Source organism: Erpetoichthys calabaricus, chromosome 3, assembly GCF_900747795.2.
Source record: "Erpetoichthys calabaricus chromosome 3, fErpCal1.3, whole genome shotgun sequence".
Classification (NCBI taxonomy): Eukaryota; Metazoa; Chordata; class Cladistia; order Polypteriformes; family Polypteridae; genus Erpetoichthys; species Erpetoichthys calabaricus.
In genome coordinates this window covers 252,770,623-252,789,805 of record NC_041396.2, presented here as the reverse complement: position 1 = coordinate 252,789,805, position 19,183 = coordinate 252,770,623, and the positions used below count along the sequence as shown (strand labels likewise).

General features: G+C 37.1%; 1 protein-coding gene across 1 annotated transcript; it reads right to left on the bottom strand.

The window, feature by feature from the left end:
• Positions 1 to 530: 530 nt before the first annotated feature.
• On the bottom strand, positions 531 to 13,796 carry tmem167b (transmembrane protein 167B). Its single transcript, XM_028798081.2, has 3 exons — positions 13,620 to 13,796; positions 11,382 to 11,513; positions 531 to 2,177 (listed from the first exon to the last, which is right to left on the bottom strand). The coding sequence occupies exons 1-3, from the start codon at positions 13,627 to 13,629 to the stop codon at positions 2,095 to 2,097; spliced, it is 225 nt and encodes a 74-aa protein (XP_028653914.1). The 5' UTR covers positions 13,630 to 13,796; the 3' UTR covers positions 531 to 2,094.
• Positions 13,797 to 19,183: the final 5,387 nt, after the last annotated feature.

Genomic DNA, 19,183 nt, shown 5'->3' with positions numbered 1-19,183 from the left:
TTTCATTGAGCACTCTAGCATAGACCTTCTGAGAATGCTAAAGAAGTTCTCAATGTCAAAAATGATGGCCTGATCTGCAATTGCAAAGGCAATTTGCGATATGCCTTCAGTGCAACACTGAAGAAATGTACTATGTACTGCATGCCAGTGAGGTTGAGTGCCTTCATAATCATAAATGCAGGACTGTTTTTTATTAATTAAAGCAAAACTAGATTTTATTAACATGGATTTAAAATCTAAAATTAGGTTAACTGTTAATTCTGATTGTGAGAATAAATGTGTGTGTGAATGGATTGGAGCTCTGTTCAAGGCTGATTTCTGCATTGCCCAGTGCTGCTGGGATAGGCACCACCCCCCTGGGAGTATGAAATGGATTATGCAGGTATGAGAATATGATATTAAACAACAAAGATATCACTTGGAAAACACTTACCTAGTAATGGCCATAAACACTCCAGTATCCAAATAATGACTTGTAATAATAAATATCCAAGTAAGTGAAAAAGAAAGTAAAGAGCAAAATCAAGAGCTATAATCTCCCTTGCCAGTTTAATGTGATTAAAAAAAGTACCCACACGTGTCTGCATTATTCAATAAAAAGATACAGATTAAATGTGATTTCATTACAAAACTTTTGTTTTGTAGGAAGTACAATTATAAAAGCAATTTCAATCTCTAATCCCATCCAAAGGCTGAGATGTCTAGTTAGCAGTGTACAGGAGAAGTTATTTGCCTAGTGTTGACATTTCATAATATCATAAATTACAGAGACTGCCATTGCAACATGAAGCTGAGAGTAGTCCACAAACTATTAAACTTCTCTTGATGATAATCTTTCATATAACCTCCCAGGACATTCCAGATAGGGCCGTATGTACAGTAATTAAAGCCAGAGCAAAAAGAGCTAAATATGATCTTACTAACATGGACACTAAGAGGTGCAGTGTAAACCTGCATGAAATGGCAGTAAAATGACACACTTATGTACCAATAATAATCTTAGATTTGCATTTACAGACATTTATAAATATGAAGTTGCTGAGGGCCAGGAATAGAGCTATTTCATGCTTTTAAAAGGCACCTAGGAAATAAATGTCCAGGACTCCCTGATAAGGTCACAGTGTCAAGACAGATGTATAGGGCTAATACAGCCAATGACCCCCATTCAAGTTCTGAAGCTGCCTTATTTTTATAAGGCAAATAAAAGCTCAGGAGAATCAGTCCATTGCAATTCCAAGATATCCTCAGAAGTTCTCAATTTAAAATTGTCAACACATCTTTACTAAAAAGGTGAAAACTAGAAGCCTTGTTCAGATCATTTCAACACTTGGCTCAATCCCTCGGAAATATAGTGTGAAGTTCCATCTCTGGTAATTCCTATTGAAATTCTGAAAGCATAACAAAAAGTCACACAATCTCCATAAAGCCCACCCCTCCTGTTTTCGTACATTAACTTTTTTTTATTAAATATTTCAAAGCCATGTGAAACAAGACATATATACACCCTGGCATAACTGACTAAAATAATGCAAAGCAACATATGTCTCTTATATATACTGTTTCCTGTAATTGTCCCAAAGCAGCATTTTCAAAAAAAGGGGTCTGTTGAATAGTGATACATTAGGGGTTTGTAGAACAAACTAAGGGGAAGGCTGCTACTAATCTAGCAAAATGGGCCATGTAAATTTTTCTTTTTTTCCCCAAAGCAAGCACGTAACAAGCTTATTAAAATATCATAGCCACAAAACAGCTATGCTCTCATACTTCCACCAGACAAAAATCCTGGCTTTCTTCTTCGAAACATTTCAGAATTCACACTGTGCTCTTCTAAAAAATCTCCAGTAATTTAAAGGAAAAAAAACAAAAAACACTAAACTCCCAAATTACATAAAATATAACAACATTACAAATAACATTATCCCCTCCAGTTTGTGGATATGTAGGAATTTGTGGTCAGATAACTGTAGAGGGTCCAGAAGCAGCATACCAAAAAGGGAACATGAGACGACTCCTTTATGATCTTGGTCACTTATGCCATCTTGGCTGAAAATATCCAGATTACCTGGTATGTCTTTAAACAGTTCCAGAAAAGGATCATTTTATAAAAAGGACATAAAAAGCCATCACCATGCACGATAAAGCAACTGCAACATGAAGTCTTGTTCCTATTACAGCAGCTGAAAAAGAGAGAAACAGCAAATAAATTGAGTGGCATTCATATATGACATATGTCAGGTTCCATGACTGCTAAACATAAAGCCTGTCAAGACATGCTGTAAAATAAAGTGATCTGGTAAAGATAAAAGTAAAGCTTTGAATGTAGAACATACTTTATTTTTCCCTCTCACTTTACATGCAAAAACATATTATATTATATATATATACACACACACACATTTGCTATCTATCTGTCTGTCTGTCTCTTAACACATTCACACAGTGCCTTGCTAAAGTTTCACCCCCAGGTGTTTGTCCTGTTTTGATGCATTATAATCTGGAATAAAAATGGGTTTTCATTTGGAAATTATGTAATGGTCTTAACATTATAATGTAAAATTGCTGAAATGGAATGAAAATAAAATACTCTGCGTGTGTTTGTGTGTGTATAACAGACATTTGGGCATAAACCCAGCATATGCAAACAATTAGAACATATTCATAATAAATAAAACGTTACGACCGGTTACCCCCCCCCCCCCCAATCGATGCCACACCCCCAAACCCCCCCAAGGAATTGTGCTCTTTATTGCCTTTGATTCTTGTAAGTCTAAGCATTATCCTCTGATGAAGGCTCCTGGTAGGGGCTGAAAGCTCAGGAATAAAAACTAAAAACATTTAACCATAACTGTTAAGTGCTTAAAGTTTACTAAACTCTTCTGGATCTTTAATTGGAACCATATTCTATGGTCAAACAAACCAAAAGCTGAGTTTTTTGGCAACAAACCACTCAAAGGTGGGTTTGGCAAAAAATGATGGTTTACTATACCGAAAATAACCAGATTCCCAAAGTCAGTTATGGTGGAGACACTGTGATGTTGTGGGGTTGTTTTTCTCTAAAGACTCTGGTAACATGTACATGGCATCATAGGCTCAATGAAATGCCAGGAGATTCTAAAATTTAATTCTGGCTGACTCTGCCAAATAACTAAAATTGGACATCATTGGATCTTCCAGCAAAAATGGTTAAAAGAACACAGAAACAAGCTCTCCCTCACTAATAACCTGTTGGTTCAACTGAAAAGGAGAGGGGGCACAAGAGACCACCCTGAATGACTTGGACAGACTCTGTAAAACAGGAATGGTCTCAGATTGCCTACTCGATATTTTACAACCCTTATAAATAGGTCTGCAGACATAAACTATCAAAGAGTTAAAGAGACAGAATTGGGAACAGTTAATTTAGTAGCCAGGTCAAGTGAACTACTCTATGGAGAAATCACTTACAAATATTACCCAGGTAAAGAAGAGCATCATCTATATCAGGGGTCCCCAACTCTGGTCCTGGAGGGCCACAGTGGCTGCAGGTTTTCATTCTAACCCTTTTCTTAATTAGTGACCAGCTTTTGCTCCTAATTAATTTCTTTTGAATGAATTGTATTTGAGTTGCTCTTGAAGACTCAGATCCCCCAATTGTTTCTTTTTCCTTAATTAGTCAGAAAATAATGATACAAAATGAGCCAAAACATGAGCAGTAAACTGTGTCCATCATACAATATCTGACAATAAAGAAAGGTGGAGGTCTCAGGAATGTTGATCTGCACAGGTCCCCAAAACAGTTTAACAGTGCCCTTAGAAAAAAGAAAATCAACAATTTCAGAAATATTTCCTATTGCACAATGAGAGCAGCAACAAGCCATGGAATTAAAGAATGAGTTTAATTAACAACAAGAACCAGAACCTAATTAAGAAACTGGTTAGAGTGAAAGTGGTTGGAGTTTGGGGCCCTGACTTAGTTGGTCTTCTGTTGGCTCACTCACTTCACATTTCATTTCTGTTTAAGTGCCGTTTAAGGAAAGAAATGAAGCAATTCAGAGGAACAATGAAGAAATTCAGGGGAACAAATCTTAAAAAACAAGTTCATTAAAATTAATTCAAAAGAAGTTAATTAGCAGCAAAACTGTGCACTAATTAAGGGTTGGAATGAAAACCTGCAGCCACTGGGGCTCTCCAGGACCAGAGTTGGGAACCCCTGATCTACATAGAGATCTTCTACATGAGGAATAGTAATTCCATATGGGGTTGAACAGTTGATAGATAAGCATCATTGCCACAAATGATTCAATGGACAGACCTATAAGGTAATCAAGGTGGACAATCCTGTCTGGCTACTTTTTCAAAGCCAAAAAGGTTAGAGACTCAGGAAATTGTCAGAACAGCCGCTAAAGAGGGTGGATAAAACTAAGAAAAGATACATATCACATTCTGCTCATGAATGGCTGTTTAATGGACACTTTACATAATCAAAAGTCTTCTTAGCATGGAGTGTGAAAAGTGCTGCTGGATTACTAAGAGTGGAAACTAAGATAGCAAGTAGGCGACCCTCAACACTTTAGGAAGTTAGCCAGAGTGAATAAAGTTTAGTCAGGATGTATTCATTTATGAATAACTTTCTGCCGCCCACAATCAAGTACCTTGCCTAAAACTTTCGAATTGTTGCGAATGTGTGGGACAGGCCTGAAGTTCTGCAATAGTGTGGATGCATTGTTTTAGGTGCAGTATAATGACTGGGTATATTGGGAAAAAGATGCCAAGGATTGAGTTGCCAGGCAAGAGGAAAAGAGGAAGGCCTAAGAGAAGGTTTATGGATGTGGTGTGAGAGGACATGCAGGTGATGGGTGTAACAGAGCAAGATGCAGAAGACAGGAAGATATGCAGTGTTCTCCCTAGCATCTTTTAGCCGGGCGCTCCAGAGAGAGACACGTGTGCGCGCGAGAGAGAGAGAGACACACACACACACACACACACACACACACGCACGCACGAGAGAGAGGGCTGGCCACATAAGACCAAGAAAGCAGTTAAAGAATGCACTGGGCTTGTTTTTAAAGGGACTGATTCGAGCATTGTTTTAACCTGGTTGTATTTAATGAAGACTTTTTTCTATTGGATTTTAACCTCCACTTCACTTCTGCTTACAGCGATCGGTTCGTAGCGTGCATTGTTGCAATGTTACTTTTCTTGGTTGTTTATTAAATTATGGATTTTTCAAATGTTCATTTTTCCCCTGTGCTTAAAACTCATTAAAAAAAAAGTATTTTTAGCGAGCGGTTTGTAGCACTATAGCGCGAACTCTTGCAATGTTAAGTTTTCTCTGTTGTTCAAGGTTTTCTTAGTGTTATTCAATGTTTTTACATTTAGTTTACTATTATGCTGTGCATTCTATGGTATAATTAACTATATTTGCACTTAAAAATCTTTAAAAAAATATATTTACATACAGTTTGTACGGTCTGGTATGAATTAATTGTATTTACTTACATTCCTATGGGAGAAATTTCTTCGGGTCACTACCAAATCGGGTTACGACCAGAGTTTTGGAACGAATTACAGTCGTGACCCAAGGTTCCACTGTATACAGTTGTTTAAGCATTAGGTGTGTTCTGTGTGCAAAAATCCTTGTAGCACTCACTGCGGTTCCTGTTAAAGTGACTCCCTCTGCCATTTTTATATTTGCTCATACTGAGGGTTTTGTTAAAGTGACCCCATCTGCCCCCATATTGCAAAAAGTGTGCAGAAACCCTTGCAGCACACACTGTGTCCTGAGCAAAAGTTTTGTCCCTGAATTTCTGAGGGTTCTGTTAAAGTGACACATCTGCCATTCCTTTTCTTGTTCATATCTTGCCCTGTCGTAGTGCAAGTGTGCATTGAATATCCAACAGGATCTCACTTCCCACTCAAAAGTCTTACTCATAGGTACTTTTAATTTTTTCCAAACGATTTACCAACATGAGCAAAAAAAAAGTGTTCAGAAAACAACACTGCTCAGTTATTTCAGAAAAGAGACACCACAAACTAATGAAAGTATGGCGTCAACTCCTGAGGCAGCAATTTCAGACAAAGACATTGCAGAGGCTGGTCCATCAGGGGGAATCTCTTCAGCACACACTCTACCAATTGATAAATCTAAGCACCGCTTATCAGGCATAAACAATGGTTTAAAGATTTTGATTGGCTAATGGTCAAACAAAATGGTATGTGGTACAGACAGACAGATACTTTATTAATCCCAAGGGGAAATTCACATACTTTACATTACATAGTGCATGAAATATTCAAACAAACACCCCCCAAGGAGGGAGTTACCTTGGGTAAACATGCCATGCACAAGAATTCCAAAAGAAAGCTTGCTGGACCATGAAAAAAGTAAAACGCACATTGAGTCTTCTGCTGACCTTATAGGAAAGCGTGTACTAGAGCAAACTGGAATCAGTCAAATTGAAATATCTGTATCTGTGTTAAATAACTTAGAGAGATGCCTTTGTGGGAGCTTTAAGATCCATGCATTGGTTGGCAAAAAATGAGTTGCCACATACAACGTTGTTTGAACAGCTATTGGAACACTGTAAAGAAATGGGTTGTTCCTTTTTACAACATCTCAATGTCAGTAAAAATGCACATTACACCTCTGAAAAAATAATGCAAGAGCTGCTGGATGTCTTAGCATCAGAAATAAAGTCTAACATACTGAAAAACATACACGCTGAAAATTTTTTCAGTATTCTGTGTGATGAAACCACAAACATCTCAGTTGTAAAACAATTAATTATTTACATTAAACTAGGGTGGCTTCGTTCACCAACCCCTATGTTTGGTTAATCGGATATACAATTTTAAATTACTTTTTTCTTTGGAATTGTTTCAAATTCATTATTTGCACTTTTACTTTAAAGCTTCATTAAAAACAATATTTTTTGGACACACATTGTGACAACGCAACGTATAATTGCCCGTGAGTGAATATTGTTTCTGTTTTTCTAATGTTTGTCCCTGTGATTTATTGATTGTTACAGCAAAAGCTATTATCTGTATATATAACTGTAAACATTTTAATACGAATGGCATATCACGGTCTCCTTTGGTGTGTAATGTTATTCGCGGAATATATACATTACCTTTCTTTTTGCCCGTTAAAATTTGCATTGCTTCTCCGTGATCATCAATATACACCTGACCGAATTGTGTATTCTTTGAAATTTAACTTGTCATTGCTTTAACTGTTCCGGGACCACAGATTCTCATAGCGTATGGTCCATTATTGTGTAAATCCACGTTTTGTGCATTGAATGATGCGAATTTGACTTTCTTGTCTACTCTTTGCCTTTTATTTCTGACCCTGATTTGTCCTGCTATTTTTTCAATTACACCTGGTTCTGATGATTAATCACCTTTTGTTTGCGGTAATACGATCTTTTCTATCTTTTCTTTGATACTGTAGTGACTGACATGATAAAGTGTCACAAAAGTTTTACTTGAACAATCGCCGACTTCCTAACCCCAAACACAACTTTCTAGCAACCTCTCCAACGCCCCCCCCCCTTACCGCATCAATTAATAACCCGCTATCAGTCTTCCATGCTGTACTCTGCCCTCCCTCAATCGGACCCAACAGTCACTTAAAACCAAAAAGTCCTCAACCTGGCTGGGACGCTACAATACTTTCGAATTTTACTGCTTTCATATTCTGTACCTTTCTCTGCATGTGTATCACGCCATCGTTTGTTTGAGCCTTTGAAATTCCACTGCTTTCATAATCTCTTATCTGCCTTTTTTCTCTCCAATGCCTTTGGGTCTCTATTCTCTGTATTGTCCTTATACACTTTATATGTGCTGAGAGCACATGATCTGTGTGTACTATGTACTTTTACACGACCGAGTGTTTTTTGATGGGTTTACTCTTATATGATATCTTTTGTAAGTAGGGCGTGTCTTGCAAGAATCTCATGTTCCACGTCCCGAGACGGCCCTGGGACAATCTCTTAGCACCAAGTCTCATGTTCATGGTCCCCGCGAGACACACCGTGGCAAGTCTCTTTTGTCTTGCGAGTCTTTCAAATGTCTTCCGAGAAGAAGATCACGTATCGTAGCCTTGCTTTTGCTTTCCAGGATTTTTTTTTTTTTTTTTTTTTTAATAATAGAGAGATATGTTTGCCAGGTCGCTAAAGAGGTCAGAATTAGTTTTGCATCAACCCACAATATGATTGATGGCAAAGCAGACTATAACCAACACACTGAGTGAGACTATGGACACTGTAGGCTTGAAAACTGCTAATCTGGTTGGACTAGGGTCAGATGGAGCGGCTGTTATGATTGGGAAACAGAAAGGTGTGGCAAAACTGCTTAAAGATAAAACATCTGGACTCTTGGTCAACTGCCACTCTGTAAACCATCGATTGGCCCTTGCAAGTGCCCAAGCAGCAGCTGCTGTACCTTATTTAACAAAACTGAACGATATCTTAAGGCAGCTGTTCTATTCCTTCCAAAATTCTTCCGTCAAGATGGCTGGTTTAACGGAAATTCAAAATATTCTGAACATTCCCCAGCTTAAGCTTAAAATGGCCAGTGACACTAGATGGCTGTCTCATGACTTTGCAGTACAGTCACTATGACAGTGTATGATGAGTGTCATAGCTGCACTGGAAAGAGAGGCCACTGAATGAAATGACATCACAGCTGAAGGATTAAGCCGATGTATTAAAACATACAATTTTGTTTCCTCTCTGATGATACTTTCAGACATACAGTATTACCTTTGTTGTCCAATTTATCTAAGGCTTGGCAAAGGCAAGATGTCAATCTTACCGAAATTCAGCCAGTTTTGCTCATCACAAAATTGTCCATCAAGGACTTGAAAGACACTCCTGGGAGATCATTTCAAAGCCTTCACCATTGTCTGGCAGAAGAATGGTCAGTTCTCCGCATTGTTTATACAGAGTGATGTAATGTCATTCAAAGCTGCAATATATGATAAATACCTAGAGACAGTTGTCAAGCACCTAGATGCAAGATTCCCTGACATGCCAATCATTCCAGCTTTTCAAAAGTTTTCAATGCAGAAACTCACAATTCAAGTGAGTCTGCTGAAATTCTTTTTGTTCATTACTTCAAAAATGGTAGCCCTCCAATTTTAAAATATGAAAGTAGCAGGTAAGAATGGACAGAAGTCAATCAATACAAAGACACAGATTTTACTAAAAATGGCACCGACATCAGAGCTCAAAGAGTCGTTTCCAAATTTAGCCAAACTAGCTCATATTGGGCTAGTGATCCCAGCGAGCACAGCTGAACGTGAAAGGGGGCTTTCTGCCCTTAAAAGGATCAAGACATGTTTGAGAAATTGCGTGAATCAAAGCAAGCTAAATAATCTCATGCTGATCTCCTTGGAGGGCTCAGATCCTGGGGACTTTGATTATGGGAAAGCTGCAGACAACTGGCCTTCTAGGAAGAAAAGAAGAATAAATATTTAACTGAAGACACCTTCTGCATATGGCTTTGAAGAATATTTTTTAATTTTTCTTCATTAGGTTTCCAATACTTTTTTTCATTGTTTTCACTTTTCTTCCCAACAGCGACAATACCGCTTGGTTTATGTCATAACAATTGTTATTTAAAATTTTTGTTTGGGTTGCAGGATCCTGAATTGGATATTTCTTAAATTTAATAAAAATATTCTGACACAAGTGTCAAACCTTAAAAAAGGAAGTCATATTGAGCATTGGAAAATAATTAACTAATTAAAATAGTGCACATTTAATTTTCCCCACCACCAAATTTCCCCATCTCACCGCACCCGGCTACTTTTTCATGCCAACCGGCTGGAAAAAATTTCTGGGGAGAACACTGATATGGAAAAAGATAATCCGCTGTGGCAACATCTAATGGGAGCAGCAGAAAGAGGAAGAAGAAGGTAATGACTGCCACACACCTTAGGAGATGTACATCTGGTCCTAGAACCTTTCCAGTATTCACCGAGTCTAAGGCCTCCTTAAGTTCAGATGAGATATTGAGGTATTTCGGGAAAGATGCTACCATGAGGGGTGGGAAACACTTCATCATCAGGGAGAGAGAATTCTTATTAATAACTATATAGGGAACTATCTAAGAAAGGGGACCGCAAACTCTCTTTGTTTTAAGAGGCTGCACTCCTTTAATGTGGATAGTGACACTCTTTGCATTTTGTACAATTCCGTCACTGCCAGTACAATTTTCTATACTGTGATTTGTTGGGCAGGAAACATCACTGCAAGAGAAGCCCCAGAATCAACACACTATTTAAAAAAAGCAGGTTCAGTTATGGGACGCACTCATGATTCAGCAAAGGTAGTAGTGAAGGCGAGAATGAAAACAAAATTGATGGCCATTACAAACGATGGTGCACCTCCTCTCTCTGACACACTATCATTGACTGTTTCCAGACAATAAATTATTCAGCAGAAGTATGTCAAGAAATGGTGCAGATGCACCTTTATACCAACAGCAACTTATGCTTATAAAGCCTCACCGCGACTGCTCTTTTTACCTTTAGCCAAGTCAGAAATTTTTCTTTCCTAATAGTAGTTCCAGTATGGGCTGTTGTTGTTTGTCGTTTAATGTATTAGTGTAGCTTCTGTACAAGGTTAAATTTTCCCATTGGAACAAGTAAAGTGCTATCTATCACCACCAAAACCACAATAAACATTTTAATTATGTATATTGTTGTACTGTACTTGCATAGCTTTATTTGCTTAACTCAACCAATCCCTGTTCCATACATCTATAACATCATAATAGATTTTCAATATCTTTTACCTTAAAATTTGAAAAAATTGATATATAACAGAGTACGGCTTTTTAAACATGGTCTTTGTTAACACTAACAATATGTTGCTTTTCACGTTGACATTATGTGACTAAAACAAATCTTTTTATTAAGCAACCCCTGAAACTGGCTAAACACAAAAAAACAAAAAAAAAAAAATATGTGGATGTAGATGTAATACACCAACATATAGTGCAACTACCATGAAACTCCTCTACTACTGAATATTTTTCTTATAAAATGGTTAAAGATTTCAGAAAATATCAGTAAGATATCAATATCTTAAAGATTAGTTAGGGGTGTACAAATTTGTGTACAAATTCTATTTAACAGTTTAAGCTTAAACTTTCAGACTGACATCTTTGACATGGCAAATTCACGTTTTGTTCTGGAAATTATGCACAGGACCAATTTTAGATAAATTCTACAGTATATTCTCCAAGCTCAAAACACTACTGCAGGAGTAGAACAGACCAAGGGCGAGTTTCCAAAAGCAAAACGTAAGAGACACACACCGATGTTTACACATGGTAGAATAGTATATAGCATGCTTTTAACATGGCAGTTCTTTTAATGACATACATACCCTTGTAGAACACACCCCAGACACCCTTCTTTTCTGATAAGAGCCAAGACTTCAGGCGTGGCACTTTCCTGAAGTATGCACATGTACAGACAAAGAGCAGGCCAAAAACCAAGATGCCATCAAAGGAATACACTAGCAACAAGAATAGAAAAGAATAAAAACTGTTTTTTTGATTTTTCATTAACTATTCAAAACATTCTATACAATTCATTTAATTGAAGAGTTCAGTAAAATCTGCATGGAGCACACAAAAACAATATATGAGAATATTTAATGCTATAAAAGTTATATGACCAACATGCCTTGCATTATACTGGTCTTCATTTTAAGATTATGAATTTTAGACCAAACATTTAATTCAAACTCATAATTTAAATGTTCATGTAAGCTAAGAAGATGTCCAAGAGTGTTAACTTAGTACAAAAAGACCACTCTCAAGTCTGGAGGTGTGCTTTCATATGCATACATCTTTTGCCAGTGAGCAACTATGAGAGAGATGGAGAGAGGGAGTGTGAAAACAGAGGTGTTCGTTGTCCCTGATTCTGTTTAAGTTAATTGTCACATGTACACTGTACATTGCAATTCCTATTTGCAGGTCTCCCACAGACTAGTGACAGTAATAAAATACCAGCTGCAGAAAAAACAAAAAAGACAATGAATACAACAACATACATTGGAAGCAAATTATACATTCATATTTGTTTATATGAGTGTCTCCGGAGTACCTTTAATGAGCCTCTTTGTACTCTTCATTAGGCATGATCATTTGAGAATGTGCTAGAATGTTTTAATATCTGTTCCAATACTCTCTTGGCCTGTCTTCACTTTTCTCTGTAAAATCTCAGCAGATTTAATACTTGTCAAACTAGGACATCCGCACATTAAATAAACTTCTGTTTTCACATACTGACAATATTCCAAATTGCCCTGCTCACCAGAAAAATTAAGACACTTAAATAATTAGGAAGCATACAAGTAATGAATATAACCATATTTAGTTTCCTGCATTTCTTATTAGTTTTGCGATGTTAACAATCAGTGCGATCAAGAAGAAAAGATAGGGCTACGTGCACAGTGCCTAGTGGTGAGATTGCATAATTGTAAGTTTAAAGGGGGCTGGAGAAATAAACTCCAAGCTGTAACCTGCAAATGCATACATTATCTAGGTGAGACAGAACAGTCAGTGGAATGGTTATGGTAATACTCGAAAAACTAATGAGTCTGAATGCTTAGGACTGTCGTCTTAATGTGCACCATTAACTGTGCAGACCCTTCAAATGATTAATGCAATAGCTAATAGAAGCGAGGCGTCTTATTTTTCTTGGACACTGGGATATCAGTGGCTTTACTGACATTAATAAAACCATTACACTGACGCATTCGATGGTTAATGATACCTATAATCACAATAGCTAAATAGTCCGTCGAAGTCTTGAGGATAATTATTCCCCCGCTTTAAAGATTTCTTTACATCAGCCAATGTGCTAGACAGCCCAAAATCAACCAGTGAGCCCGTACAGATAGATCGTATTCGCAAAACTGTAAACAGAAGTAAGAGCAATTCGATTCGTACAAGAGAGCGACGAACGCGGAAGTAGCCCTGCTATATTTTATCGTTTTACATTTTATAACGATACGTGTGCCCTGACACATTTGACACACATCGAAGATTATTCCGTGCAATGCTTTTCCCCTCTGTTTCAAAAAAAATACGAGGTACATGCTTAATCTGCTAATCCCGACTCTCAAAAGAGCGGGTTTCTACAAGGTTTCCATCACTTAGGGTTTAAATTCTTGGTTCAGTCATTAAGTTAATTCAGCCAACTTTAGCAACTAAAAATGTAGTATTAACAACCATACCTAATTGCCTACGCAACTAAAATAAAATCCAGGGAAAAAAGTAACAGTTCTGAAAACAAAGTGCAAGAACATTTGTGGCGAAAGCATACATTCTCCCTTTAAGAATCCCCAATTATTACAGTAAGGCTCTTTTGAAAAGTCTTACTTTTAACATATTCGATTTTATCATTGTGCTCCTGTGTCACTATTTGCTACGCAGTACACACTGATCCCCTTCAGCAATACTAAGAAACCCTGCCTGGCCCAATCAAAGCAAAATAGTGAGCCCGGCCTGCTGTTGACACCATCGCCACGTACGCGACATCGCCCTGCACTTCCTGCTTCACCCAGACTCGAGTGAAAGCTGACTACCATCCCACTACACTGTACTGCACTTACCGTTAGTCATGTTGAATAGTTATACAGTAGTGCTACCTCCGACAAGGTCTGTTTTCACGACACTGAAACGTATTCCATAGCCATTTCGTCTCAGAATCTCTCTGTCAGCTGATAAACTGACAACAAGGCCTAAGCAATCGAGGACACGTGAGAGGAGCGCAAGTCGTAAGCAGTAGCACGAAGAGCGATGCGTCCTTTGGTGACGTCACATCAGGCGGGCCTTGAACTGGGGACATCTCAACTGATGGAGGCAGGACAAGGTATAAAGTTTTCTTCTTACTGTCATTCTTCATCAGAGGAAGCTATAATGATAACATTTTATTAGTAAGCAAATATGTCATGAAAACAGCCTTGTGCCATGTATGCAAAATATATCGAAAATGATGTTATTTCAAGGGATGTGAAAGGATTTGGTGCAGTTCAACAAATAGGCCTTAGTAAACTTATGCAAATAAGATTGTAATACAGATTAGGTCATTTTAAATTGTTATTTCATTACTAATAAAATATGTCTGCCTTTAGTGGTGGTGAATGTTTGGGCTTGCTAAAGGCTGCTATATGTGGCAATTGGGTAAAAATAAAAGTAATATCTATTTGTGTCTTTGCCAGTTCACCTTTAATGTTTTCTTTGTCCAATGCCAGTTACAATACAATTAAAATCAGTGAAGTCATTTATTGTATGTTGTCAGAGGTCTTTAGACTCCATAAGACCTTAGACAGTAAACTTATTTGACTACAGTGCTGTGGAGTTTAGATTTCTGAATATAGCATATTTTGATACTTTATTTCATTTGTACAAATCACTTATGTTTTGATACTTTATTTCATTTGTACAAATCACTTAATGCACTGAAATATTATACAATATAGATTTAGATGTTATTGGCCACATATATACGCACAGAAATATACAGTAAATTGCAGCTCAGTTAGTCACCTGTACTGTGCAATAAAATTAAAAAATATACATTAAAAATAAGTATTATATAGTAAAGATGTAAAATAAAAATGTTCAAGGAATTGTAATTGTGTAACAAATATTCACATTAGAGGTATAACTGTTAAATAATTATTAGATAATAAAACAAGTTAAATATAAATTATAGATTGACTATTTTTACAATTTTCAGGAATGCCTAAAAAGATGACCATTTGTTATTTTTATTATTCAGGAAATTAAGCTCTTTCTCAACATTTCTTACTTGATTTGAGGTAACACAGGTGCCTGCCTGATCTTAACACTTTAAACTGGCTGTAGAAAGGGTGAGAGGAGTCCTTCTTGATCCTGGTTACCTCAATAATACACATTTTTGAATGCATATCTTATAGGGATGATAGTGATATCCCCATGATGGACACAACCAAGCACACAACTCTGCAGCACTGTATGGTCCTTTATTATATCATTCCTATACCAAGCATTGAATCATCCTGCTAATATGCTTCCAACGGACTTTTCAAGACTCTTTTTGACACGCTGAATTTCTTCAGTTGTTTGAAATGATAAAGGTGCTGCTTTGTCCAGCTTACCGGAATCTCTCTGCATGTGGACCTTGTTAAGTCACTCCTGATGTTGAATCCCAGGTATTTGAAACACTCAACCTTCTCCACTGTAGCACTGTTAATGAACAGAAGTATGTCCTCACTTGTATGCTTCTCATTCTTCCTGCTCAGTTCCACTCCTTTGTTTTGCTGACATTGATAGGCAGACTGTTTACCTGACACCATAATGACAGGCCAGCCATTTCACCTAGGTAATGCTTATCAGTCTTGTGGCTGATGTGGCCTACCACAGTTGTGTCGTCAATACATTTTACAATGGTGTTTAAGCTGCACCTTGCTACACAATAATATGTGAAGAGTTAATATAATATAATTTTGCATAGATGTAGCAGCACAGTTGAACTGTGGCACAGATGTTTGTACTGCTGCCTTGTGAATCCAGTTCCCTGAGATTGAGTTACATGCTTAGTTATTATGTGTGGTGGACTAGCAACCCATCCTGGGATGATTCCAGCCTTGCTACTAATGCTGCCAGAATTGCAGCCCCACATCACCTTGAATTGAATTAATCAGGTTTAAGAATGTCATGTTATTAATGAATAATTCCCCAGCAAACTTGGCACAATCCTATATGTAATTCATGGAACCAACTATGATTTTAATGGCCATTGTACCTGGCTACATCACTTTAATTTCCTCAGTTTTGAGACAAGAAAGATTTTTTTGTTAAACTGCAGTTCAGTTTTGCCTGGTCAATGCAGGTACAATACATTTGGCAAATTGACTGAAAAACTTGGCACCAATTTACATAAGTGTGATACAGTACCCTCCATAATGGACCAAGGCACATTTTCCTTTATTTACCCCTCTGCTCCACAATTTGTAAAATTACAAATCAAACAGTTCAGAAGTGATTAAAGTGCACATTGCAGACTGTAATTTAAGGGTAAGTATAAGTGTGAGTCTGTCTATCCAACCTTTTTGTGTCTGTCAAAAACAGGTGGTAATAAAATAAAGTATCTATCTATCTATCTATCTATCTAAAGTCCAAAAGATGGTAATAAAGTGCATTGCATTTGTCATTCCAGTAGATGGTGCTCTGCAAACATTAACACTGAGGTCTTTGATGATTACTTAGATTTCAACCCCAGTCTTAGGCGGGCAGCTTAGCTAGTATACAAATACTGTACATACCTGTATATGTATGCTTCATCCAGTCTTACACATTAAATATGGCAGTGGTAGTTTGCCAGAGAATTTGCCTCAGGTATTTGCATTTGGCTGGCCAAAAGTCAATTTAGTAAAGAAATCTGTCTTGCCACAAAACTGTGAAAATTAAGGTGGCCCATTGTGATTAGCCCTTTTCAGATCCACTAAATATCTTTTTTTGTTGTTCCATTCACAGGCATTTAAATGGGACAACTTTGGTAGTGAATTTGACTATTGTAGCTCCATTAGACAAGGAAAAACTGAACAGCAATTTAATAAGGATGCATGTCATCTCAAAGCTGTCAAAATTAAAGTAGTTCAACATAATGCAACACATTTGTACCTGTGCGAGGCCAAAAATGTGGATTTAAAAAAAAAACGATTGATTAAATCTTGTTGTTAAAATAGAATAAGTAAGTTGTTTGCATCAGATGTGTAAATAAGTAGCTGGCTACAAGCAAATAGGAAGGAAGGAGTGAATAAGTAGCTAGCTGAATACAATGCTAACTCTTCACCCTTGAGAATTTTACAGAGAAAGAGTGGCGTCTGCATCTCTGATTGACAGGCCAGTCTTATTTATCCCAAGACTGTCACTTCAATCCCAGAGGTATATCATAGCTTTATTGGAGGCGTAAAGTCCAAAACTTAACAAATGTACACAAAAAACTGCATTTGGCCACTGTTTGTTAAATGTTTACAAATCTTGAAATCACAGGTTGTTTTACCATATATAAAAAAACATCAAAGCACAAATAAGTTGAATAGTGTTTTTGATAAACTATCTAATTTTTTAAGTTGTTTTCTAAATACACATGCAAGTCCCAATCTCATGTTGGCCTGGGTGTAAGACAGCAGTTTGTGTACTTGTATATTAAAGTGACATAACACAGATGTCTAGAGTAAGAATCGTAAATTAATTTTGGCATAATTTTCTTCTCTGCGGTGGGCTGGCGCCCTGCCTGGGGTTTGTTTCCTGCCTTGTGCCCTGTGTTGCCTGGGATTGGCTCCAGCAGACCCCCGTGACCCTGTAGTTAGGATATAGTGGGTTGGCTAATAAATGGATGGATAATTTTCTTCTATATCACATATAGAGATTCAAAAGTGTACAAATGTCAAATATAAGGACATTGGTAACTGTTTCATTGCTAGCATTTTATTTATGTTTTAATCTTTCAGATTTCATCATTATTAAATGTAATCTTTGTGATAGGAGGACACGGCAAGTGCTGTCGTTGTCTGGCAGCAGTAGTAAATAATGAGATGATGCTTAGACATATTGTCCTGTGTCTACACCAGCCACCTGAGCGCTGCAGATCTCCAGTAACTTCACAATGGACAGCACTGCAAAATGAAGATTCATAGCTGGCACCTGCCTGTCTGGTGACTTCACAAATCCTGTAAAGACAACAGTGCTTTGTGGAGATTCACAGCTTCATTTATAGTTTTGATGCAAAACACTTCTGTCTTCCACTTTGCCAAACTGAAAACTCCATCTTAAACAATGCAATGCATATTGAAATGCATCCATTGTTAAATTACTGAGATTTTATTAGGCTTATTAAATAGGCACTGTCACTCTGTTAACTAAATATACACGACAGGAATAAGGAAATAAAGTGTTTCATCAAGTACATTTGTGATGGCATATGAATGGAAATTAAAGATGAATACATTTCAGTTTAGGCTGGCAGGGTGATAAAATAAGATAATAGGTGAACTGTGTTTAACGGTTTTGACCGGTCACAGCCAGCATGTATTAAAAAAAGAAAACATTTAACAATGCATCTGAATGATTTCAGACCTACAACTGTAAAAGGCAAAATATTTACAGCTCAAGAAAATAGCTTTATGCCATTGCCAGATTGAGAGATTTCTGAATCACAATTTCTGCATGAACAGGTGGGTGAGAGCAAACCAGTGGGCAGGACCAAACATGTGATGCTTGTAGATTATGGGTGGAGTTAAATGTTTAACTCTATCCATATTTAGTCTCACCCCAGTCCACAGCCTGCAGAAAGGGGTATATGAGCTTGCAAGGCTGGGCACAAGGTGGCATTGTTCACAAGGGTCTAGTCTTTGATTTATTTTTGATTGTTTTAATTTAAAAGATGTGTATAATGCACAGTTTTAAACTGAATAATTATTTTATTATAAAGGAAGTGTACAGTCACATTTTTAAAATAAACTGTAGTATATTTAGCACAGTTATTATAGATTAAGAATGTATATTATTGCTTTAAAATATTCATCCATTATTGGCAGACTGATATAGGTTAAAGTCCACTTTCAATGATGTTCTAAACATTTTTCAGTTTTCATTTAAACTAATTTTATTAGCCCAAAAGGGACATTGTTTTGCCAGCAAGGCTAAAAACTGATATCACATAACCTCAACAATTAAACATATTCTTATACTTACTGTAATGTATTGCATAATATTTTGTTGTGGTTGATAGTAAATTGTGTATTTTGTTCTAAATAACGATGGAGCAGTAGTTAATGCTGCTGTTTCTCTGCTCCATGAGATCTGGTTTGAATCCCAGGCCGACCACTGTGTGGAATTTGCATGTTTTCCATATGTGTGGGCTTTCACTGGATGTATTTTTTATTCAAATCTCAAAAATGGCTGTATTATGTTAACTGGTGACTGCAAATTAACTTGGTAAAAGTATGGGTGCATGCATGAGTGGGCAATGTAATAGTCAGGCATAGCGCACATGGCTTGCTGCTTTGCTTAGTGTTCCAGCTGTAGACTACCTGCTCAATATGATCGTGACTTAGAATAAGGGTCAGACAGTGGGTCACCAGTCATCTTATTAATCATACCACTGGGATACCTCATTAAACCAATA